This window comes from Manis pentadactyla, chromosome 6 (assembly GCF_030020395.1).
Source record: "Manis pentadactyla isolate mManPen7 chromosome 6, mManPen7.hap1, whole genome shotgun sequence".
NCBI lineage: Eukaryota > Metazoa > Chordata > Mammalia > Pholidota > Manidae > Manis > Manis pentadactyla.
The window spans coordinates 122,186,699-122,212,949 of record NC_080024.1 but is presented as its reverse complement, the minus strand read 5'-3'; the positions used below and the strand labels follow the sequence as shown (position 1 = coordinate 122,212,949).

The 26,251-nt window shown below is 40.4% G+C and overlaps 1 protein-coding gene across 2 annotated transcripts in view; it reads left to right on the top strand.

The window, feature by feature from the left end:
- Positions 1-26,251, top strand: part of OSBPL1A (oxysterol binding protein like 1A) — a 146,343-nt gene that overhangs the window by 113,574 nt on the left and 6,518 nt on the right. For both annotated transcript variants that reach the window (XM_057504111.1, XM_057504112.1), the window contains 7 exons: positions 9,900-10,034; positions 10,966-11,063; positions 11,895-12,077; positions 23,954-24,061; positions 24,849-24,938; positions 25,171-25,297; positions 26,019-26,135. In XM_057504111.1, the coding sequence (XP_057360094.1) occupies positions 9,900-10,034; positions 10,966-11,063; positions 11,895-12,077; positions 23,954-24,061; positions 24,849-24,938; positions 25,171-25,297; positions 26,019-26,135 (858 nt within the window). The remainder of the gene's footprint in view (positions 1-9,899; positions 10,035-10,965; positions 11,064-11,894; positions 12,078-23,953; positions 24,062-24,848; positions 24,939-25,170; positions 25,298-26,018; positions 26,136-26,251) is intronic.

The window sequence follows — 26,251 nt, the reverse complement described above, 5'->3', positions numbered from 1 at the left end:
TATTAGTATGTGAGGTGATCAAGATAACATTACAAAATTTACGAAAATATTAACATAAAAGGTAAAATATTATTTGAAAAAAGGATTTTTTCTGTTGGGTTTAGAGATCAGAAGGAATATCACCTATTGCTAGAATGAGACAGGATTTTCAGTTAACAATTGCATTCTTATTTTTTAATAGGTTCAAGGATTAAGAAACTGCTCATGTTTAATAGACAGATGGGAGTAGGAGTTTGGTGGGTTTTTTTAATATCTGGCAATATCATTCGGTTCTTTGACCCTTTCCCAACTATATGCCAAAAATCACATGATAATGTATTATCAAAAATTGTTTTTTTATGATCCATAAGTTGACAGCTCAATCAGGACTTGTTCAGTGTTTTTGAAAACAAAAAATTGGAAAACTCTTAACTTGCAAAAGGCCTTGTTACCTTCCAGTGGAGTCACAGGCGTCTCGGTCGCCGGGAGATGTGCCTGAGAAGCTTTACCAAGGCCCTCAGCTCAGTCATCTGTTTCCTCTCGCACACGCACCTCGCAACTTTGAGAAGGGTTTGAGAAAATTGAAATATTTTTCACTGAAATACACCTTTGCCAACATAATACTTTTTGCTGAAATGCTTTTAATCTTACCATGAGGTTGCAAATTTTTCTCACAAAACCACAGATTAGCTCATCACTTGATGCGGAAGGCCTGCCGCGTAACCGTAGAGCCAGACGGCACCCAGACGCGCCCCAAGTCAGCTAACTGTCCGGAGTGTGTTGTTTTTGTATTCAGACAGGTTAGTATATGTCACTGTGGATAGAGATCTAGACAAAAGTTTGAGCTTTGCCAAATCCGGTATGGCATAAACACTTGAGAACCAGGGAAGAGAAGCATCAGTATAGTTAACAGAATTTAGCATCTTTAACAACCTCAATCTACAATGACTGGAAATCAAAATATCCAGATCTGGGAGAAATGGCCTGTTTCTAGTCAGATCTTAGCCTCAACTGAAGCAGGGGAAGGATGGAGCCCCATGCAGATTAATAGCGCCTTCGTTAGAAGAGGCTTCACTGATGCCAGTACTGTATTTCAAACCTCCCGTCGTTTGGTGCTCTGAAGGTGTTTACACTTAAGAGCAAGAATACTGTACTGTGATTCAGGACGGTGTGAGGTGTGTCTTTCTTTTCCTTCCCCAAGTTGCAGAAAGTCAGTTGTAAACAGAGAACTGGGCACAGAGGAACAGCGTGGGTGCATGCTGGGCCTGCGTTTTTAGGCGAGAGTGTCTGTGGCGGCTGGGCATCCAGACGCCAGTCCCCGCACAGCACCCCGCCTATGGGCTCCGGTGGTCTCTGTGCCGTGAGTGAGCCCGGCGTGGGGGCCGGGGTGCGGTCCAGGCCCCGGTGGGTTGTGGTAGTCCTGCATTCCTAGTGGGGGGGGTGTCCCGCCTTGGGTTAAATGCCCATCATGTGCCGTTCACGTGCAGACGCGTACCCCTTTCCTGCTCCTCAGTTCCTCCATTTGCAGGTGAGGATCTGCCTCCCATTCCCCTGTCGCGTTCCACCCCGGCTGGCTGTGATGGCCGAGGACACAGGGCACGAGGCCACAGACGTTTTTCATGCTGCCCTGTGAAGTCTGACTGATGGCTGGGCGTGATCAGCGGCCTTCAGGTGGCGGAAACTTCTCACGCCGTGGAGACTACTAGCTGGTAAACATCTCCTGGAGAGGAAGGAGACTGAGTAGCGCTAGATGGGAAAGAGACCTTTGAGCCTGTGAGGCCCTTAAGCGTAAGAAGGATGAATTTTTTTACGTCCCTGGTAGCTGTGGGAGGGAGGCGTGTTGTGGAGGAAGGATCCAGTGCCACCTGCATCTTGCCAGAGGCACAGCCAAGAATGCTGCCAGCTCTTGACCATCAGCGAAGGGCCTGGAATCCCGCATGGGTCACACGCTGGGGAGGGCCGTGGCCGCAGGCTGGCTGCCTGGGCAGAGGAGCAGACAGACTTAGCCTAAAACCTAAGTTGAGTTTCTCTGTATAACTCAGGTATGAAATATGTGTGCATTTGGGCATTATGATGCTAGACTTCCATATATGTAAGATACTTAACATTTCAGTTGGAATCAGACCTAGCCTTGCCTTTGGGTTGTTTATATAGTGCTCAGGTGGCAAAGCAGCCTTCTCTTTTTTTTTGTTCTTCTCAGTTTGTCAGCTGATGAGCAATGGCAATTAAGAATTTTTTAGGTTCATCATCGGCTGCTATTAATTTGCACGGGTAAATTTAAACTTTGCTTTTAGCTGGGTCACAAGGTAGAATTTCCTGGCATAAATATTTAGTTTTTCCAGTTGACTGAGGGATCCCAGCAATAAACATATTCTAGCTGCTGTACTTCCTGCAGCCTGACCTTCACAGTGCTTTGTTGTATTCCTATTATTGGGATATACACAGTACCAGTAAGGTGTAGACAACATAAAGAGAATCCAATACCCAAACCCCATTGTATTGGGAGTGAAAGTGGTGTCTCTGAATTTCCAAGGAATGAAATACAGTTAGTAAAGTCACTGAGTTTTTTCATTACATGTCCAGGGAACTGTAGATTTTAACAGTTAAAATAATCACAGACTAATAGAGGCAATAACAGGGCAAGTCCATTATTCTGTTCTAAAATAGCATGTTACGTACGCTGCCCTGAGGGGTTCTGGTTATTGTTGTGGCAGTCTGGACTTAGGTATGTTCTCTGTGGTCTTTTCTTTCCCTTCTGCACCCATTCTTTAATTTGGCCCAAATTTCTGCCTTTCATTTCCTTGAATGCTTACATTCTGAATTACTAAAAGAAGTAGAAAGGTGTTTAAATTAATCTAAGTTACAAAGTTGGATTTAAAGAACCTTCCAGAATTTTAGGAGCTTTCCAAATGATCAAAAAACAATCCACCCACTAAATTGATAAAGCCACACCCTTGGTGCCTTGGTCTTGTTTTCACCACACTCTTTCCTGTACTTGCTCATGTAAGGAGTGTAAATTCTAGCTGGTGTTGAGCAGCCCATGGCTAGTGGACACTTGACTGCCGCATTCTTGCCTGTGTGTTTTCCCAGGGAGGAACCTGGGGAGGGAGGCAGTGTACACAGTGTTGTTTGAGAAATGGAAGATCAGTCCATAGGCCAGGGCCCCATTGCGTCTGCCAAATTGACTGGGGGCTAAAATGCTGCATCGGCCCCAGCACATTTCTTATTCCCTCAGTGAGGATTTTAGAGTCTTCCTTGTGCTTTTTTAGAAAAAAATAAAACTTTTATGGGTAAAGTTCTTCACTCCTTTAATGAGTAAATCCTTTAAATTCCTTTAAATCTCACCGTGCTCTTGTGCACAACAAAGCAAAATGTAGAAAACAAGACAAGAGCTGAGCCAGAAATGGCATAGTTTGTGTTGCATCCAGTCACCTGACAGGGCTGGGCCCCCACCGGTGTGAACCCATGTCACCTTGGGGTAAAGCCCTGACAGTTTGGGTGGCTCACAATGAGAACCTCCTGGCTGGGGGTCCGGGAGGAGCACACGTTCTGTCCCTCAGCCCCTCACCTGGGACGGTCAGTGCCCACAGGCTGTGCCGCCATCCCAGGAGCTTCTCTGCGCCTCAGCTGACCGTGCCACACAGTGGAGGATTCCAGCCTCTGCCGCCTTCTTCCCGTACACAGCCCTGGAGGACTTGGCGCTCTTGCATGCGTTATTCCTGGTAATGATAATGGCTAACATTTATTGCTCACCTGTCATATGCTTTTTTGTTTTTTATATGAATTTTATTTTATATGAATTAAAATTCATATAAATTTTATATGTATTTTATATGAATTAATCTTGTAACCCTGTGAGGCATGTGATGAAATGCCCGCTTTGGGGAGTGGTGAGGGACTTATTGTGGCACGAGCATTAGGTGATCTCAGAGCCCTTTCTTTTCTTTTTAAAAATTGTGAAAAAATATACAAGGTAAATTGACCATCTTAACCATTTTTAAGCATGCAGTGTGGCGGCATTAGGGCTGGCATTGCTGTGCGGCCGCTGCCGTCATCCACCCACGGATCGCTCTCCATCTTGCAGGACTGCTGCCCACACCCCTTAAATGACAACTCCCCAGCCCCTGGGAGCCCCCATCCTGCTTTCTGTCCAGAATTCATTTTAACAACGATATTTTATTATTCTGGAACTTAGGACTGGACTAACCTGAGTGTATTTGATTACTTTTTTTTTAATCTTCATATTTACAATTTGCTTTTCTCTTGTATGTATTATGATTAACACATCCATCAGTGTGTATGTTCTAAAGTGGTCCAGTTTCTGTAGTACAAGGTTGTTAGCTGCCCCATCCTTTCCTTCTGCCAGGTTGAAAAAGTTAGGTTTTAATGTCTTGTTTTACCTCTGATTAAAATAGCAATACATGCTCATTTGGGAATTTAGAAAATACAGAAAAAACAGAAGAAACTAAGATTACCTATACTGTGAACTCCTATAGGCAACCTTTTAACTTTTAACTTTTTGGTTCTGTGACCTTCTAATATTTGTTTCTGAATCTATAAAACATGTATTTTACAAAATTAGACTATTTGGAGACAGGTTGCTTTATAACCTACTTTTTGCACATTCACCATGTGAACTATTGTGCATCAGTAAGCAAGAGGGTTTTGACTTCAAGGAGCTTGTGTTTCAGTGGAAAAGTCAACAAAGTATAATGCACTGTGGGAAGTGCTGAGTAGGAAGGAGCTCAGCGGGCAGAGGGAATACCGAGGCGTACATGGGGCAGGGGCCCCTGCAGTGTGTGCTTCTCTCCCTGGGGGTATGAGGATACAGGCAGAGTATAAGATACTGTTCCTGCCTTCAGGAATTCAATTACTGTGTGGTTAGCAAAGTAAGCTGGTCAGTACCCATGACATAGTAACAGCAGGCAATAGAATCTATGTGATCAACTGCTAAATTGTGAGATGCAGATCGTGTACTCCAGGAGCTGGAAGAGGAGAGAGACGAGTACTTACTATAGTAGTTGAGGAGAGACTTGAACTGGGCCTTGAAATATGGGCAGGGTGTAGAAGAGCTTTTCTTTTTTTTATTTGAGGTATAATTGGCAAAATTGTGAGATATTTAAAATACACATTAAGGTAATTATGTATATCTTGCCTCTTTGAAAAGGATTCCTCAGCAGCCCAAGCTTAAGTCAGGCACTTGCATTACCAAAAAGAAAACAGCAACTGTCAGGGCTTTACCCCACAGCTGGGTCATGTGGCAGTTCTGTTTTTAATTTCTTGAGGAACTTCTGTTTTCCTTTAATGTCCATACCAGCTCACATCCTTGCTGACAGTGCACAGGGTCCCCTTTCTCCACATCCCCACATCACTTGTTATTTCCTGGTCTTTTTGATAATAGGCGTTCTGACAGGCATGAGGTAGTACGTCACTGGGGTTTTGGTTTGCACTTTCCTGATAATTGCTGATTTTGAGCATCTTTTCTTGTACCTATTGACCATTTGTACATTTTTGACCATTGTATTTGGCTAAATGTCTATTTAGTTTCTCTTCCCATGTTTTAATCAGATTGTTTAGGCTTTTTGCATTAAGTTGTATGAGCTCATTATATATTTTGGGTATTTACTCTTTATTAAATAAATGGTTTGCAAATATTTTCTCCTATTCTTAGGTTGCAGTTTCACTTTGTTGATGTTTTTGTGTGCAGAAGCTTTTTTGTTTGATGTAGTCCTGCTTGTTTATTTTTGCTTTTGTTGCCCTTCTTTATGGTGTCTAATCCAAAGAAAGTATCAAGATCAGGGTCAAGAAGTTTATCCCCTGTATTTTCATCTAGCAGTTTTACGGTTTCAGTTCTTACATTAAAGACTTTAGTCTACTCTTAGTTACTTTTGTGTATGGGTAAGACAGTGGTCCAGTTCTGTTCTTTTGCCCATAGCTGTCCGGTTTTCCCAGCATCATTTATTGAAGAGACTGTCCTTTCCCCAATGTATATTCTTGGCTTCTCTGTCATAAATTGACTATATATGTGTGGGTTTATTTCTGGGCTCTCTATTCTGTTCCCTGATCTTTGTGCCTGTTTTTATGCCAATACTGTTTTAGTATTAAACCACTCTGTTAATACTAAAGCTTTGTAATGTAGTTTGAAGTCAGGGTGTGTGATGCCTCTAGCTTTGTTCTTTCTCAAGACTGCTTTGGCTATTCAGGTCTTTTGTGGTCCCAAACAAATTTTAGGGTAGTTCTATTTCTGTGAAAAAAAAGCCATTAGAAGTTTTATAGGGATTGCATTGATTCTGCACATGGCTTTGGGTAGTATGCCAACATTTTAACAATGTTGACTTTTCCAATCCCTGAGTAGAGTATGTCTTTCCATTCATTTGTGTCTTCTGAAGTTTCCTTTGTTAATGTCTTGTAGCTTTCAGTGTGTAGATCTTTCACCTGCTTGGTGAAATTTATTCCCAGGTATCTTATTCTTTTGATGCTATTGTAAATAGGATTCTTTTTCCTAACTTCTCTGATACTTTGTTGTTGGTGTAGAAATTCAACTGATTTTTGTATTTTGATTTTGTAGCCTGTGTTTATCAGTTCTTACAGTGTTTTGGTAGAGTCTTTAAGGTTTTCTATAATATGGGTTTTCCTATAACATAGGGTTTTCTATGATATGCCTTCTACAAAGAGAGAAAATTCAACTTCTGTACTAATTTGGGTACTTTTTATTTCATTTTCTTGCCTAATTACTCTGGCTAGAACTTGCAGTACTATATTGAGTAGGAGTGCTGAGAGGTGGGCATCTTTCTTTTGTTCTTGATCTTAAGAGGATGAGCTTTCATCTTTTCACCAGTAAGTATAATATTAGTTGTGGGTTTGTCATATATGGCCTTTATTAGGTTGAAGTACATTCCGTCTATACCCACTTTGCTGAGAGTTTTTATTATGAAAGGATGTTGAAATTGTGTCTGCATCTATTGAGATAATATGATTTTTATCCTTCATTTTATTGATGTGGTAGATCACATTTATTGATGGAGAGGTGTTAAATCATCCGACATCTCTAGTATTCACTATCAGTCACAGTTTATTGTGGTGTATGATCCTTTCAATGTCCTGCTGAATTTGGTTCGCTAATATTCTGTTGCAGATTTTTATATCTCTGTTCATCAGGGATATTGGCATTAATTTTTCTTTTCTTGTAGTGTCATTGTCTGTTTTGGTATTAGGATAACACTTACCCCATAAAATGAGTTTGGAAGTATTCCCTCCTCTACTATTTTTTGGACAAGTTTCAGATGTATCAGTATTAGCTTGTTTTTAAATGTCCAGTATAATTCATCAGTGAAGCCATCTGGTTCTGGACTTTGTTGACAGGTTTTTTATTACTGCATTAATCTCAACTAGTAATTGGTCTGCTCAGATTTTCTATTCATGATTCAGTGTTGGTAGGCTGTATGTTTCTAGGAATTTTTGCATTATTTTATGTTGTCCAATTTGTTGGGATATAATTGTTCATAGTAGCCTTTTGATTCTCTGTATTTGTGTGGTATCAGTTGTAATGTCTCCTCTTTCATTTATAATTTACGTTATTTGAGTCTTTTCTTTTTTTCTTGGTGCATCTAGCTAAAGATGTGTCTATTTTATCTTTTAAAAAAACACCAGCTCTTAGTTTCATTTTTTCTATTGTCTTTTAAATCTCTTTCATTTATTTCCACTCTGATCTTAGTTATTTCCTTCCTTCTATTAAATTCGGGTCTGGTTTGGTTTTTTTCTAGTTTTATTTTTTTCCTAGTTCCATGAGGTATAAACTTAGGCTGTTTATTTGAGATCTTACTTGTTTCTTAAAGTAGTCATTCATTGCTATGAATTTCCTCTTAGAACAGCTTTTGCTGCATGCCATAAGTTTTGGTATGTTGTATTGCCATTTTCATTTGTCTCAAGATACTTTCTGATTTCTTTGACCCATTTGTTGTTTAGTAACATGTTGTATAATCTCACATATTTGTGAATTTTCTACTTTTCCTCTTGTAATATATTTCTAAATTCATACTATTATGGTCAGAAATGATACTTGACATAATTTGAATCTTAAATTTATTAAGATTTGTTTGTGGCCCAACATATAATCTATCCTAGAGAATTTTCCATGTGCACTTAAGGAGAGTGTGTATCCTGCTACTGTTACATTTAATGTTCTGTATATGTGGTAGATACTGTTGTATTAATGCCATGTTATTGATGAGGACACTGGCACAGAGTTTAACTTGGCCATAGTCGCACAGCTCATCAGTGAGAAAGAAAACCAGCAGTGGGATTGGGATTCAGTCTGGTTCTGTGATCTTGCCTTTACATTATGCAGCCATCACAGAAATACCTGGCAAACTCGGTGATGTACCTTACACATGTGTAAGACCTCCACAACACAGTAAAAGCAAAAAAAGCAAGTAATGAGCCAATACATAGAGTGGGTCCTGTGCATTAAAAAAAAAAAACCCATAAGGTATATGTATGTGTAAATACCACAGTGTATCCCAAACTATTGGTGGTGATTTGCCTCTCAGGGGGGAGCATTCTAATGTTTTTACTAAAATATTACTAAGTTTTGTACTGAGAAATACATATTCTGTCATTAGTTTTGTGTTTTGTTTTATTTTGTTTTTAAGGGAAAAACTGATAAAGATTAAGTAGGAGAAAGAGAGCCTGGGACATCTCAATTTAGACAAGCTTGGTAGTCCCAGTTTTCTTGACTTGGTCCCAACAATGAATTTCTGGATTTAATGAGATCTCAATCCATTAATTTCTAGAATTAATGGATTTAATGTGTATACAGTGGAGCCTTCTTTTGTTTATCTCTTTATAGGTTCCTATTCTCTGTCTCCCCAGTGAGGCAGCAGTAAACCTATGTTTTTTGTATTTTGTTTTTAACTAGGTTGAGCTGCTACATGTTTGTGTTTTGCAATATTTTGTGGTAATGAATGAGCTTATCTTTTTAATGCACTCTGGTTGAACTTTTGTGATGGTTACATTATTAAGTGTGCAAACTGGTAAGAATATGGATATTTATGGTGGGGGAAGTCAGAGCTAAGACAAGTGGCATTCAACCTGGATAAGCTTCAGGAATGTTCACCTGTCCATGTGAGTTTAGTTAGCAGGCTTCATGAAAGACCTGATTCCCAAAGGAAAGGTAAATAATGGTAGGTAGAAAGTTGGGAAGATGATTAGAATATTCCAGAGAATACCAAGATGAGTTTGTTGCCTAATGAATATTTTAAAGACTTCATGGTGCTTCTGCTGTTTGCTGGCAGGATGTAGTAAACAGAGGTGAAAGGTTGCAGTTCAGGTCAGAGAAACCCCCTCTCCCCCAAACCCTGCACAATCATTAAATTATTTTTCGAAGTCTACTGGGATTGTGTCATTGTAGCAGACAAAATTTAAAACCTGTTCTGTAAAATACATTGCCTTCTATTTCTCTAGCCTGCAATGTACAGTAGATTGGTGTGCTCAGAAAAATTCAGTGTTGTCACAAAATCAGTCTGAAATTTCTTTTGGAAAATTATAAAAATGGTCTATGTAGTTGATCTTTAGCCCACTATGAAGATTTTTGTTTTTAGTGTCCCCTTCAGCTTTACATATCCCATTTTCTAATTCTGATCTAGGGAAGACTTATTAATAGTCATCATCTCAAGCCCACCACTAAATTGTGAGTTCCTCGAAGCTAAGAAGGTCTGGGTAGTCTTTATATTTCCTTCAAGGCCTGGAACAATATACTCCATATTGTTAGGTGCTCTGGAAGGATTTGTGAAATTGATATTAATTAAATTTCATGGGGTGCCATTTTTTATTACTTCTTTTCCAGGAATATGTTATGTAAAGATAGCAAACAAATTTGCTGTGTATATTGGCATCACAGTTTCCATTTTCTTGTTAAATAGGAACTATCCAAGATCACCATGCCAGTTATATTTAACGAGCCTTTGAGCTTCCTACAGCGACTCACTGAATATATGGAGCACACATACCTCATCCACAAGGCCAGTTCACTTTCTGATTCTGTGGAAAGGATGCAGGTATGTGTCAAGCAAGCACTGGGAAAGGTTTAAGTCTTAAGAGATGTCTCTGCTACCCTGCCCGCACTCACCCAAACACACACACAAAATTGGTGTTAAGCCCAAGGTGAGGTTGGCAGTGTCACTGGAACTTAGCACATTTGGAGTGTCCTCTGCATTCCTTCCCCTGCTGGTCTGTGCTGACTGCTGCCGTAGCAGAAGCCCAGTGAGAACAGCAGAAGCAGCGCATGGTCCATAACCAAGCCTGGATGTTGGAAAGCTGTTGGAGTCTTCCTTTTGTGTTAGGGGGAAAAAATTATTAACTTTCTTCTTTCAGAATTTCACAGAGTATTTCCAAGAAGGAATGAACACACCCATACACACATAAGTATGTTATTTATACTCTGTGTGCATGTAAACATAGATCAAAACAAAAGAAATTACACTTTTTAATTTTCTTTTGTATAGATGTTTTTGTAATATATGTGGATGGACTAGATACTGACCCAGTGTAGCAGATACATTGTTCTCCTTCGAACAAAGCAATAGAATTCAAAACAGAGCCATTCTGTTCTTTCATTTATATATATCAGCTTTTCCCAATCTCATTGGACTTTATACCAGTTTGTTTTCTATCTTCTTTCCTATCCTAAAAGTGTTATACTTTAAGGAAAATTTTAAATGAATTAAAAGTAATTCTGGGGTTTGAGAGATTTTAAAAATAGGGTATTATTAAAAACCATGGCTGGGAATGACACTATGGAAGGAGACTCAGAGTAATTTGTATTCTGAATGTCCGCATTTGCATATGAAGTCGCTGGAACCATATTAAAATCCAAAGTCATTAAACTCCTCAGAATAATTTTGTAAATTACAGTCTTCAAAATTTCAGTCCCTGGGAGAATGAGGAGCAAGCTAGGCTGTTTTTAACTTCTCACGCCCTGTTCCCCAGTGCGTGGCAGCGTTTGCTGTATCTGCCGTCGCTTCTCAGTGGGAACGAACCGGAAAGCCTTTCAACCCGCTTCTGGGAGAGACTTACGAGTTAGTTCGGTAAGACCTTTCACTCTTCCAGATGGGTAGTTGAATTTGCGTCAGCTGTTTAGCTTTTCAAATGAAGGGGAAAAGTACATACTTTTTTTGAGCATTACCAACTTTTGTATGATTGGAGCAAGTTAGCAATATTGATGCTTGTTCCTATGATAGAGACAGTGTCAGAAGTATGGAAACATACATAAAATGTACTGCTATGAAAAGTAATTACTATGCTTTCAGTATTCGTGATCATGTGGGGTTATTTATCATTCTTTTCTCCTTATGCCAGTCAGAAGACATGATTGGTTTTTTTTTAAATAACCATACAGAAGATGTTAGCCTAAACTTACACTGTTGGCGTAAAGGCAATGATGACATCAACAAGTTCAGTTCTGTTTGCCTGCTTTTTATACACAGTTAGGGAAGTCATTTGGCTTTAGTTTTCTAAATATTTTTCTTCTTCTCTGCACAAGTATTGGTCTTATTTATTCCCTGGATGTTTGAAAGGGGACATGTTAAAATCCTTTATCTTGATAAAAATGGAATAAGTTTTAAAGTCACATGGCTAATATTATCAATTCATAGAAGTCATCCAAAGTTATGTGGGTGTTCTTTATTTTTCTATGTTCAAGTAGCTAGAATTATAGTAACAGTGGATTTAGTAGCTGGGTTGCATTTGTATAGTTTCTCCTAGGTTAAGTTGTTCTTTCATCAGGAGATAAAGGAATTATCTAGTATATCAAACCTGTTTCTTAATTACTTTTAACATTGATTTTTGACTGAAATGACAGTAATACACATACTCCATGATAAGAGTTCATTATAATGTAACTTTTTTTTTTTTTTAAGTGATGACCTTGGCTTCAGACTCATCTCTGAGCAGGTCAGCCATCACCCACCCATTAGCGCATTTCATGCTGAGGGATTAAACAATGATTTCATCTTTCATGGCTCAATCTATCCCAAGCTGAAGTTCTGGGGGAAGAGTGTGGAAGCAGAACCCAAAGGAACCATCACCTTGGAGCTCCTCGAGTGAGTTGCGTGGAGCCTTTACGCTCTTCATGTGTACCTTCTCGTAAGCATGTGCCCTAGCACGCAGGCCTGACCTTGTTCAAAAGCCAGTGAAAAAGAAACAGCTTTATTAAGTATAAATTATCTACCTCTGTGTAAAAGAATTTGAGAAGCCTGGTAATAGCCATGCTAATTAATCTAGGTATGTGTAAAACGTTTAGCTTAATGTTTGATTATGGTGTTTGGATCTATTTTAAGGTAGAATAGAGTTAATCGTGCCATGATGGTTCTCATGAAACAAGCTTTCTATATATCATGGTAATAGTGTTTTGTTTAACCATCTTTCAAAATAAATTCACTTTGAGAAATATTGAGTAACAATTGCACGGCACATCTTAGACATTAGCTAAGCTGAAATTTCTCTTAAAGTAGAAAGAAGATTAGCATGGCATATCTCCATTTATTTCTGTCTTCAATTTTTTTCAATAATGTCTTGTAGTTTTCATTGTACAAGTCTTTCACCTCATTGATTAGATTTATTTCTAGGCATTTTGTTCTTTTTGATGCAGTTTTAAATGGGATAGTTTTTTAAAATTATGTGCTCATAGAATGGAGTAATTAGTATTGTTAAAATGCCCAAAGCAACCTACAGGTTCAGTGCACTCCCTATAAAAATTCCAGTGATGTTTTTCACAGAAAGAGAACAAACAATCCTAAAATTTGCATGTAACCACAAAAGACCTTGAATAGCCAAAGCAATCATAAGAACAAAGCTAGAGGCATTACGCTCCCTTATGTCAAACTGTGTTACAATGCTTTAGTATTAAAACAGTATGGTATTTTCATAAAAACAGACATATAGATCAATGAAACAGAATAGAGATCCCAGAAATAAACAAACCCGCACATATATAGTCAGTTAATTTATGACAAAGGGGCCAAGAATATACAATGGGGGAAATGATAGTATCTTCGATAAATGGTGTGGGGAAAACTAGACCACTACCTTACACCATACACAAAAATTAACTCAAAATCCATTAAAGACTGTATTTTTTTTATGTATAAATTTTTTTTTTGTATTTTATATTTCCAATGTAAGACCTAGAAACATAAAATTTTTAGAAGAAAACATAGGCAGTAAGGTCCTTGTTATAGGTCTCAGAATCCAACACCAAAACTTTTTAAATCTAACACCAAAAACAAAGTGACAAAAACAAGTGGGACTACATCAAGCTAAAAAGTTTCTCTACAACAAAGGAAACCATCAGCTAAATGTAAAGGTAGCCTACTGAATGGGAGAAAATATTTCCAAATCTCATATCTGATAAGGCACTAACATCCAAAATCTATAACAAACTCCTACACTCAGTGGTTAAACAGTCTGATAACAAATGGCAGAAAAGCTGAATAGATAAATTCCAAAGAAGACATACAGATGGCCAGCAGACACATGAGAAGGTGCTCCAGGAGGCAGAGCCAAGATGGCAGTGTGAGTAGAGCAGCGGAAATCTCCTCCCAAAACCACATATATTCTTGAAAATACAACAAATACAACTCTCCCTAAAAGAGACCAAAAGACACAGGACAACAGCCAAACTACATCCACACCTGTGAGAACCCAGCACCTCACGAAGGGGGTAAGATACAAGCTGCAGGCCGGCTGGACCAGAGTGCCCCTCCCCCCAGCTCCCGGCGGGAGGAGAGGAGTCGGAGCAGGGAGGAAGAGGGAGCCCAGGACTGCTAAATAGCCAGCCCCAGCCATCTGCACCGGAGTGCAGACACACAGTGTGTGCGTGGGGTGCTGGAAACTAGGGAAACAGGACAGTAAGTGGTGTGAGTGGGTCCCCGCAGCTGGCGCCCCTGGGACAAAGAAAAGCGAGTGCTTTTTGAAAGACTTAAAGGGACAGGGACCCCACAGCTGGACGGAAGCATCCCGGAACACTTAGCCCAGCAGCTGGGAATCCCAGGGAACTCTGGGCACCCTAACCCCCTGGACAGCAGGGCAGCTTGGAGGTCCCTCACGGAGATAAACAGCCTCCCAGCTGTTTCCCCTCCTACGCGGCTCAGCCATATTGGAGAGGCCGCCCAAGGCAGGCCACGCCCACAGCAACTGCAGAGCTAAACTCCATAGTGGCCGGGCAAGAATCAGAGGTCCGGTCTGCGTGCAGCTGCCCAGCACAAGCCGCTAGAGGTCGCTGTTCTCCCAGGAGAGGAAGGCCACAAACCAACAAGAAGGGACATTCTCCCAGCCGTCACTTACCCCAGTTCTGCAAACTATCTCTATCGCCATGAAAAGGCAGAATCTGAGACAGACCAAAATCACAGAGTCAACACCTGAGAAGGAGTTAGACCTAACCAGTCTTCCTGAAAAAGAATTCAAAATAAAAATCATAAACATGCTGACGGAGCTGCAGAGAAATATACAAAAGCTAAGGGATGACGTCCGGAGGGATATTACAGAAATGAAACAATCTCTGGAAGGATTTATAAGCAGAATGGATAAGATGCAAGAGGCCATTGATGGAATAGAAACCAGAGAACAGGAACGAATAGAAGCTGATGCAGAGAGAGATAAAAGGATCTCCAGGAATGAAACAATATTAAAAGAACTGTGTGACCAATCAAAAAGGAATAACATCTGCATTATAGGGGTACCAGAAGAAGAAGAGAGAGAAAAAGGGATAGAAAGTGTCTTTGAAGCAATAATTGCTGAGAACTTCCCCAAACTGGGGTAGGAAATAGTTGCTCAGAGTATGGAAGTACACAGAACTCCCAACAGAAGGGACCCAAAGAGGATAACACCAAGACACATAATAACTAAAATGGCAAAGATCAAGGACAAGGACAGAGTATTAAAGGCAGCGAGAGAGAGAATAAAGTTCACCTACAAAGGAAAACCCATCAGGCTATCATCAGACTTCTCAACAGAAACCTTACAGGCCAGAAGAGAATGACATGATATATTTAATGCAATGAAACAGAAGGGCCTTGTACCAAGAATCCTGTATCCAGCACGATTATCATTTAAATATGAAGGAGGGATTAAACAATTCCCAGACAAGCAAAAGTTGAGGGAATTTGCCTCCCACAAACCACCTCTACAGGGTATTTTAGAGGGACTGCTCTAGATGGCAGCACTCCTAAAAAGAGCACAGAGCAAAACACCCAACATATGAAGAATGGAGGAGGAGGAATAAAAAGGGAGAGAAATAATCATCAGACTGCATTTATAATAGCTCAATAAGTGAGTTAAGTTAGACAGTAAGGTAGTAAAGAAGCTAACCTTGAACCTTTGGTAACCACGAATCTAAAGCCTGCAAAGGCAATAAGTACATATCTTTCAATAATCACCCTAAATGTAAATGGACTGAACGCACCAATCAAAAGACACAGAGTAATAGAATGGATAAAAAAGCAAGACCCATCTATATGCTGCTTACAAGAGACTCACCTCAAACCCGAAGACATGCACAGATTAAAAGTGAAGGGATGGAAAAAGATATTTCATGCAAACAATAGGGAGAAAAAAGCAGGTGTTGCAATACTAGTATCAGACAAAATAGACTTCAAATAAAGTAGGTAACAAGAGATAAATAAGGACATTACATAATGATAAAGGGCTCAGTCCAACAAGAAGATATAACCATTATAAGCATATATGCACCCAATACAGGAGCACCAATATATGTGAAACAAATACTAACAGAATTAAAGGGGGAAATAGAATGCAATGCATTCATTCTAGGAGACTTTAACACACCACTCACCCCAAAGGACAGATCCACCAGACAGAAAATAAGTAAGGACACAGAGGCACTGAACAGCACACTAGAACAGATGGACCTAATAGACATCTACAGAACTCTACATCCAAAAGCAACAGGATACACATTCTTCTCAAATGCACATGGAACATTCTCCAGAATAGACCATATACTACTCCACAAAAAGAGCCTCCGTAAATTCCAAAAGATTGAAATCCTACCAACCAACTTTTCAGACCACAAAGGTATAAAACTAGAAATAAATTGTACAAAGAAAGCAAAAAGGCTCACAAACACATGGAGGCTTAACAACATGCTCCTAAATAATCATGGATCAACGACCAAATTAAAATGGAGATTCAGCAATATATGGAAACAAATGACAACAACAACACAAAGCCCCAACTTCTGTGGGACGAAGCAAAAGCAGTCTTAAGAGGAAAGTATATAGCAATCCAGGAATATTTAAAGAAGGAAGAACAATCACAAATGAATAGTCTAACGTCACAATTATTGAAATTGTAAAAAGAAGAACAAATGAGGCCTAAGGTCAGCAGACGGAGGGACATAATAAAGATCAGAGAAGAAATAAATAAAATTGAGAAGAATAAAACAGTAGAAAAAATCAATGAAACCAAGAGCTGGTTCTTCGAGAAAATAAACAAAATAGATAAGCCTCTAGCCAGACTTATAAAGAGAAAAAGAGAGTCAACACACATCAACAGAAACAGAAACAAGAATGGAAAAGTCACGACGGACCCCACAGAAATACAAAGAATTATTAGAGAATACTATGAAAACCCATATGCTAACAAGCTGGAAACCCTAGGAGAAATGGACAACTTCCTAGAAAAGTACAACCTTCCAAGACTGACCCAGAAAGAAACAGAAAATCTAAACAGACCAATTACCAGCAACGAAATTGAAGCGGTAATCAAAAAACTACCAAAGAACAAAACCCCCGGGCCAGATGGATTTACTTCAGAATTTTATCAGACATACAGAGAACACATAATACCCATTTTCCTTAAAGTTTTCCAAAAAATAGAAGAGGAGGGAATACTCCCAAACTCATTCTATGAAGTCAACATCTCCCTAATATCAAAACCAGGCAAAGACCCCCACCAAAAAAGAAAACTACAGACCAATATCCCTGATGAACGCAGATGAAAAAATACTCAACAAAATATTAGCAAACCGAATTCAAAAATGCATCAAAAGGATCATACACCATGACCAAGTGGGATTCATCCCAGGATTGCAAGGATGGTACAACATTTGAAAATCCATCAACATCATCCACCACATCAACAAAAAGAAGGACAAAAACCACATGATCATCTCCATAGATGCTGACAAAGCATTCGACAAAATTCAACATCCATTCATGATAAAAACTCTCAACAAAGTGGGTATAGAGGGCAAGTACCTCAACGTAATAAAGACCATATATGATAAACCCACAGCCAACATCATACTGAACAGAGAGAGGCTGAGCTTTTTCCTCTGAGATCGGGAACAAGACAGCAATGCCCACTCTCCCCACTGTTATTCAACATAGTACTGGAGGTCCTAGCCACGGCAATTAGACAAAACAAAGAAAGACAAGGAATCCAGATTGGTAAAGAACAAGTCAAACTGTCACTATTTGCAGATGACGTGATATTGTACATAAAAAACCCTAAAGACTCCACTCCAAAACTACTAGAACTAATATCGGAATTCAGCAAAGTTGCAGGATACAAAATTAACACACAGAAATCTGTGGCTTTCCTATACACCGACAATGAACTAATAGAAAGAGAAATCAGGAAAACAATTCCATTCACCATAGCATCAAAAAGAATAAAATACCTAGGTATAAACCTAACCAAGGAAGTGAAAGACCTATACCCTGAAAACTACAAGACACTCTTAAGAGAAATTAAAGAGGACACTAACAAATGGAAACTCATCCCATGCTCCTGGCTAGGAACAATTAATAACATCAAAATGGCCATCCTGCCCAAAGCAATATACAGATTCGATGCAATCCCTATCAAATTACCAACAGCATTCTTCAGTGAACTGGAACAAATAGTTAAAAAATTCATATGGAACCACCAAAGACCCCGAATAACCAAAGCAATCCTGAGAAGGAAGAATAAAGTGGGGGTGATCTTGCTCCCCAACTTCAAGCTCTACTACAAAGCCACAGTAATCAAGACAATTTGGTGTTGGTACAAGAACAGAGCCACAGACCAGTGGAACAGAATCGAGGCTCCAAACATTAACCCAAACATATATGGCCAATTAATATACGATAAAGGATCCATGGACATACTATGGGGAAATGACAGTCTCTTCAACATATGATGCTGGCAAAACTGGACAGCTACATGTAAGAGAATGAAACTGGATCACTGTCTAACCCTATACACAAAAGTAAATTCGAAATGGATCAAATACCTGAATGTAAGTCATGAAACCATAAAACTCAGAAAAAAACATAGGCAAAAATCTCATGGATATAAACATGAGTGACTTATTCATGAACATATCTCCCCGGGTAAGGGAAACAAAAGCAAAAATGAACAAGTGGGACTATATCAAGCCAGAAAGCTTCTGTACAGCAAAGGACACCATCAATAGAACAAAAAGGCATCCTACAGTATGGGAGAATATATTCATAAATGACAGATCTGATAAAGGCTTGACATCCAAAATATATAAAGAGCTCACACACCTCAACAAACAAAAAGCAAATAATCCAGTTAAAAAATGGGCAGAGTTGCTGAAAAGACAATTCTCTAAAGAAGAAATTCAGATGGCCAACAGACACATGAAAAGATGCTCCACATCACTTGTCATCAGAGAAATGCAAATTAAAACCACAATGAGATATCACCTCACACTAGTAAGGATCGCCATCATCAAAAAGACAAACAACAACAAGTGTTAGGTTGTGGAGAAAGGGGAACCCTCCTACACAGCTGGTGGGAATGTAAATTAGTTCAACCATTGTAGAAAGCAGTATGGAGGTTCCTCAGAATGCTCAAAATGGAAATACCATTTGACCCAGGAATTCTACTTCTAGGAATTTACCCTAAGAATGCAGCACTCCAGTTTGAAAAAGACAGATGCACCCCTATGTTTATCGCTGCACTATTTACAATAGCCAAGACATGGGAGCAACCTAAATGTCCATCAGTAGATGAATGGATAAAGAAGATGTGGTACATATACACAATGGAATATTACTTAGCCATGAGAAAAAAACAGGTCCTACCATTGCAACAACATGGATGGAGCTAGAGGGTATTATGCTCAGTGAGATAAGCCAGGCGGAGAAAGACAAGTACCAAATGATTTCACTCATATGTGGAGTATAAGAACAAAGGAAAAAAAAAGCAGCAGAATCACAGAAACCAAGAATGGACTAACAGTTACCAAAGGGAAAGGGACTGGGGAGGATGGGTGGGAAGGGAGGGACAAGGGCGGGGAAAAGAAAGGGGGCATTACGATTAGCATGTATAGTGTGTGTGGGGCACGGGGAGGGCTGTGCAACACAGAGAAGACAAGTAGTGATTTTACAGCATCTTACTACGCTGATGGACAGTGACTGTGAAGGGGTATGTGGGGGGGACTTGGTGAAGGGGGGAGCCTAGTAAATATAATGTTCTTCATGTAATTGTAGATTAATGATACCAAAATAAAAAAAAAAAGAGGGTGCTCCACATCACCAATCATCAGGGAAATGCAAATCAAAACCACAGGGAAATATCACCTCAAACCTGTTAGAATGGCTGTTATGAAAAAGATGGGAAATAACAAATGTTGGTAAGGATGTGGAGGAAAGGGAGCCCTTGCCACTTTGGTGGGAATGTACATTGGTGCAGCTGCTATAGAAAACACATGGAGATTATGTGAAATTAAAAGTAGAAGTTCCATATGATCCAGCAATTCCACTTATGAGCATTTACCCTAGGAAAATGAAAACACTAACTCAAAAAATATATGTACCCCTGTGTTCACTGCAACACTGTTTACAGTAGCCAAGACATTGAAATAACTTAAGTACCCACTGATTGGTGAATAAAGAAATTTATATATTACATACACACAATGGAATACTATTGAGCCATAGAAAAGAGTGAAATCTTGCCATTTGTGACAATATGGATAGACATTGAGGATATGCTAAGTGAAATAAGCCAGAAAAAGTAAGTACTGTATGATCTCTCATATATGTGGAACCTAAAAATAAATAAATAGATAAAAAGCTTGCTCATAGGTACCAAAAGCAGGTGGTGGTTGCCAGAGGCGGTAGGTGGAGGAAATAGGTGAACTGTTTTTGTTTCTCTTTTAGTTTAAAGAAATTGAAAAAAAAATTTTTTTAAAGATTACCTTTGAATTCAAAGGCATTGCAGTTCTAGTTAAGGTGGAGTGAGCACACTAGCCTGTGTCTCCTACTGATCACAATTAAAAACCCTGGACAGAAGACAGAAAGCAGCCACCTGAGGACTCTGAAAAGTGAATTGCAGGCTAGTTGGGGAAAGAAACACAAACCTGAAGGCCAATGTGGCTGTTGCCTGGTTTTACTTTTCCCACCCTCCAATATCACTGGCTTCTAGTCAGCAATCCAAATCCCAGAAGTGGACAGCGGAGTAGCCAGAAAAATTTCTAAGAGAAGCCCTCTTTTTCTGGTTAGAGCACCTGGAGAGAAATCCTTTTTATTTTTCTCTCCCAGCCTTGCCCCAGAGCAAGCTTTAGGAGCCACAGCTACATTCCCACAGTGGTGGCTGCAACCGCACAAGCACCTAAAACTCAGAAAAAATCCTCCTTGGCCAAAGGAATTGGATAAAGGCCAAAGAGCATTAGGAGAATCCCAGTTACTTTATTTTCCCTTTCTTTTCTCTCACTTCTTTGCCGCAGAGGAAGACCCAGTTGTGGGAAGTGCAAGACAGAGCAGAGCGGCTAAACCCCCAGCTTGCTGGCCAAAGGCCACAGGAAGGACCCCTGTGGGACCTGGGAATGTGGGCAAAACCAGAGAGGCGGGAGCTCAAGGAATGGATTTGTAAAGCAATGCCCGAATCCCTAAGCTCGTCTTTACACTCCTGCATTGCAGTGACCTGAAAGGACACCAAAGGCCTTGAGAGCTGAGCTGTGTGTGGACCAGTGTCCAGGTCTCCAAATGGCCCATCAGGGGTGGATCTGAATTGCCCTACAACGGTCCTTGAACATTAACCTGACAGTAGAATCTAAGGCCACAGAAAGTGGGTCTGGACCTGTGTGGCCTAAACTGTTAATTGCCATATTCTCCAGAATCAAACAAAAAATAAGTATTCTTCAGATTTTAAGAGGACTCCATGTCTCATTATATTCAGATGTCTAGAACACAGTCCAACACTGTATTCTCAAAAATCCTGACAACTCACAATGGGAAAAACACTCAATAGGCTCTAACCCCTGTATGACTGAATTACTGAAATACCTGTCAAAGACTTTAAAGCAGCTGTTAACAGCTATGATCCACGAGAAAAAGATGAGCGCTCTTAAAATGAATTGAAAGACAGTCTAACAAAGAAAAAGAAGTATATCTGAAAATTTTAGTACTAAAATACACAGTAACAAATACAGTGACTAGGGTAGGCTCCATGGCAGAATGAAGGTGATAAAATATGTACAGTATCTGTATGCTAAAAACTACCAAAGACCGAGGAAAGTTGCCAAACCATCTGAGTAGCAGAGAGAGATACTGTGTCTCAGTATACTTGGAAGCCCCAATATAGTTAGGATCTCAGTTCTCCCATTAGTGATTTATAAGCAACCTGTATTAACACAAACCAAATAAAAAGTCCCAGGATGATATTTGATAGATATAGAAAAGATAATTCTAAAATTTATATGGAATGGCAAATGAAATAGAACAACCAAAACAATTTTGAAAAGAACAGAATTAACAGACTCTACTTCCCAATTTTAGGACTTTAAAGCTATGTTATCAAGACAGCGTGGTATTGGTAGAAGGACAGATGCATACGTCAGTGGTGCAGAGAAGAGTCCAGAAACTGACCCACAGAGATATGGTCATTTCAATTTTCAAGTCTTAGCATTTAAGAAATACATCTCATAAGGCTGCAGCTGCCATAGATGTGAGTCCTTGAATGGATCTGGGCAAAGTAAATTGAAAACCTCTGGAAAGGATTCACATTCTAGATGCCACTAAGAGCATTCATGATTCATGGGAAGAGATCAGAAAATCCACATTCACAGGAGTTTGGAAGAAGTTGATTCCAACAGTAATTCCAAACCCTTGAGGGGGTCATGACTTCAGTGGAGGGAATCACTGCAGGTGTGGTGGAAACAGCAAGGGAACTGGGGTTAGAAGTGGAGCCTGGGGATGTGGCTGGATTGCTGTTGCTCCTGATAAAACTTGAATGGATGAGCTGCTGCTTCTTACCATAGGCAAGGACAGTGGTTTCTTGGGATGGAATCTGTTCCTGATGAGGATGCTTGAAGATTGTTGGAATGACAACAAAAGATTTAGAATATTATATGAACTTAGTTGATAAAGCAGTGGCAGGGTTTCAGAGGACTGGCCCCAATTGTGAAAAGTTCTACTGTGGGTAAAGTACTATCAAACAGCATCGCATGTGAAGGAGAAGTCATTGGTGAAAGGAAAGGTCAGTTGAGTGACTGCCTCCACTGCTGTCTGGAGAAACTGCCACAGCCCCCCGAGCCTTCCACAGCCACGTCCCTGGTCAGTCAGCAGCCATCAGCAGCAAGGCAGGACTCTGCCCACAGAAGGATTAACGGCTTGCTGACAGCTCAGGTGATGGGTAGCTTTTTTTTTTTTTTTAGCAATAAAGTACCTTTTCATTAAGAAGATACACAATTGTTTTCTAGACATAATGCTATTGTACACTCAGCACACTACAGTATAATGTAAACATAGCTTTTATCTGTACTGAGAAACCGGAAAATTCATTTGACTCACTTCACTGGGACGCTCACTTTATTGTGGTCTGGAACCGCCCCTGCCGCGCCTGCCTGGTGGTGGTGGGATGCTGCACCGGCAGAGCCATGCTGGAGGGCAGTGTGGCAGTTCCTATAAGGTCAACCCTGTTCACCATGCGACTCAGCAATTCACTCCTAGGTGTTTACACTAGAGGAATGAAAACTTAAGTCTCACAAAACTCACAAACACTGTGTACAAATGTTTATAAGAGTAGTATTCATAACCCCCCAAAATTTAACACAGCACAGAGCCCTTCAGTGAGAGAATGATTAAACTGTGCCACTTCCAGGCGGAGGAATGCTACTCAGAAATAAAGGAAGAACACGTTATTGACACATAGAAGTTGAAATGCACTATGCAAGTGAGGAAGTTAATCTCAAAGGTTACATACCATATCATCCCATTTATGTGACAGTCTAGAAAAGGCAAAACTGTCGCAACGGAGAACAGATGAATGGTTTCGGGATTAGGGATGAGTTAGAGATTCAGGGCTTAGCGACGGGAGGGTCTGACTACACAGGAGGACGAGCGAATTTTGGCTGTTGTAACCTGATGATAGTGGTGGTTTCAAAGATCTCTACATGCAGTGAAACTCAAAGAACTGCACACCAGCAGAAGTGAATTTTACCACTTGTAAGTCAAAAATAAGTTTAAACACAAATGTATGACGATGTAAAATAAGTGTTTTTAAAACATTTGAGTGAAAATTGGAGATTGTTCACATACACTGAGTTTTCCCTGTGGTGAGCAGAAAGTGGAATTTTCTCTGGAAAATGCTAAATAGACCTCCAATTTTTATTCTCTACTTTTAATTTTACTTTCTGTAAGTTTTCACCAAACATTTGAGTGCTCCAGGTTGCTAACACACACAGTTTATTTGGAGTTTGGTATAAGTGTAGTTTTTGTTCCTTAAGTGTTTACATCCTTTTAAGAAACAGTGAGAACAGTCAGATGATACCTGTTTCACTGTGAGTTGATACCAGTAAAGTGGGGGAAGTCTTTGAGTGTAGCTATCTCCAGCAGCCTTGATTTGTTATCCTGAGTAATGACATTTGAGAAAAACACACTTTTTAAACAAAATAACACTTCTCACTTATTTTTCTGGGTTTGGTTTCATTTTTGTTTTTTAGACACAATGAAGCATATACATGGACAAATCCTACCTGCTGTGTACATAATATCATTGTGGGTAAACTGTGGATTGAGCAGTATGGCAACGTGGAAATCACAAACCACAAGTAAGACACATGAGAGCACTTACCTGTCCCTTCAGGTGTCATCCACTGTCCCAGTGGACTTCATTTCTTCAGAAAGCTCTAGTAGAGCCTGGCAAGAATTGAGAACCAGGCAGTATAACTCTTGAATAAATAGAAGCCCATCCATTTAACGACCAGAGTTCCTTACAGTCCCTGATAAGGGAATACTGGGTGAACTCTGACCTGCAGCCTCTGTGACTCTTAATTTCAGTCTCAGCTTGGTTTGCTTATATTGTTAAGTGTGTGTTATCCACATGGGTGTGGGGCAGGGGAAACGTGAAAGTGAAAGAGAGATGGCTTCAGCATCAGGTGTGCATCTGTCACAGTTCTGGAGGCTGGGGAGCCCCAGGGCAGGGGGCTAGCTGATCAGCGGCCTGGTCTGCAGGAGGTGGCCTTCTCGGCCTCACGTGGCGAGAGAGATCAGCTTGTGTCTCTTCTTATAAGAGCACTAGTCCATTCATGGGGGGGTCAGCCCTCACGACGTAAGTACCTCCAGTGCCTTCATACTGGGGATTAGGGCTCTGGCATAGCAATCTGGGGGACACAGACAGTTACCCCATGGCAGCAAGGTAGGTATTCTTCATGAACCCTGCTTACCTTTCCTTATGGAGGCACTGGCACTGATGAAGGATTAATTCTGATACCTCTGTGTGGAGCCTGGTATTTGGAAAGTCAGCAAAGAACCCCTGCTGCTAGAAAGGTTCTCATAGTCATCATCCGCACTGCTTCCCTGGCCCATGGTAGTCTGAGCTTAATATCTCCCTCACAGGACTGGAGACAAATGCGTGTTGAATTTTAAGCCGTGTGGCCTTTTTGGTAAGGAACTACACAAAGTTGAAGGATACATTCAAGATAAAAGGTAATGTTTCCATTTTAAACATTAGTATAGGTTTTGTTCACTAAATAAAATGTCAGTATTAAAACCTGCTGTCATAGCATAGGAGACAAGCATTTCAATTAGTTCAAAAAATATTTCTTCGACGAGGAAATATTGATTTCTTCAAAAAATCTGATTTATAAGCATCTTTATAATCGTATTGAGTTACAGCAAAACACTGGTTTGTCAGCTAAACATCAGTTTTTCTTGGCAGCAAAAAGAAGCTCTGTGCACTCTATGGGAAGTGGACTGAGTGTCTATACAGTGTTGACCCTGCCACGTTTGATGCTTACAAAAAAAACGATAAGAAAAATATGGACGAGAAGAAGAACAGCAAACAGGTGAACATCTCATGGGCAGCACAGAAGGAACCGCTGGGCTCGAGTCTGGCCTGACGCTCCTGGAGGTGGCCTCTCACGGGGTCTCAGCGGGACCTTTTTGTTCCTTGTTGATCATGCATGTAGTTTTTCTCCTTGAATCTTTTTTTTAAATTGAGGTATAGTTGACATACATCCTTGACTCTTTTTAGTGAGCAGGTAGTCAGCCTTGCTAGCAAATGTTGGCCTGTCTTACCTAGCGTGTGGGTACGTGCCCCTGAGTGCCTGTGCGGTCAGACACGGGGCTTTGCAGTCACATAGCTTTGGGGAGTTGGAGCTCATCTTAGACAAATTTTCTTTTCCTTCTTTCTGTTTATGTGCATTAGAAGTTGAGATCAGTTGATATTTAAAATTTCCTCCAAACTCATCTCCTGCATTTTCACACTGAGCAGTTCTGTGATCATCTCCCTTTTCCCTGAATCCCTGAAGCTGAGACCAGCCTGGCGAAGGGCTTTTTTTCCTGAACTACTGTCCTATTAAACCTCATCCTTAAGGGCCAATTGATGTCCTGGTAGGATCTCCCACCTGGGACACAGCTTCTTGTTGCCAGGCCCCACGAGCGAGAATGCGGTGGCGCTCCAGCCCCACGCAGCCGATATCCTTGACATGCAGCGAATGTTGGTGGCTTTACAGTGAGTCTGCCTTCTTTTTGAAATGGTCTAACTGTTTGTGTTGACTTTTGCAGATGAGTGCCTCTGAGGAGTTGGACGAGATGCCGATGCCAGATTCTGAGAGTGTACTTGTTATCCCCGGGAGTGCCCTCCTATGGCGAATAGCCCCACGGCCTCCCAATTCTGCCCAGGTGAGACTGGGGCTGTGGCAGGCGACCCTCCTGTCTGTACTCGGCTCTGAAGGTGCTCCTTCCCTAGCACGTGCAGGACCAGCCAGGCAGAACGGAGAGGAGTGCAGGCGGTCACT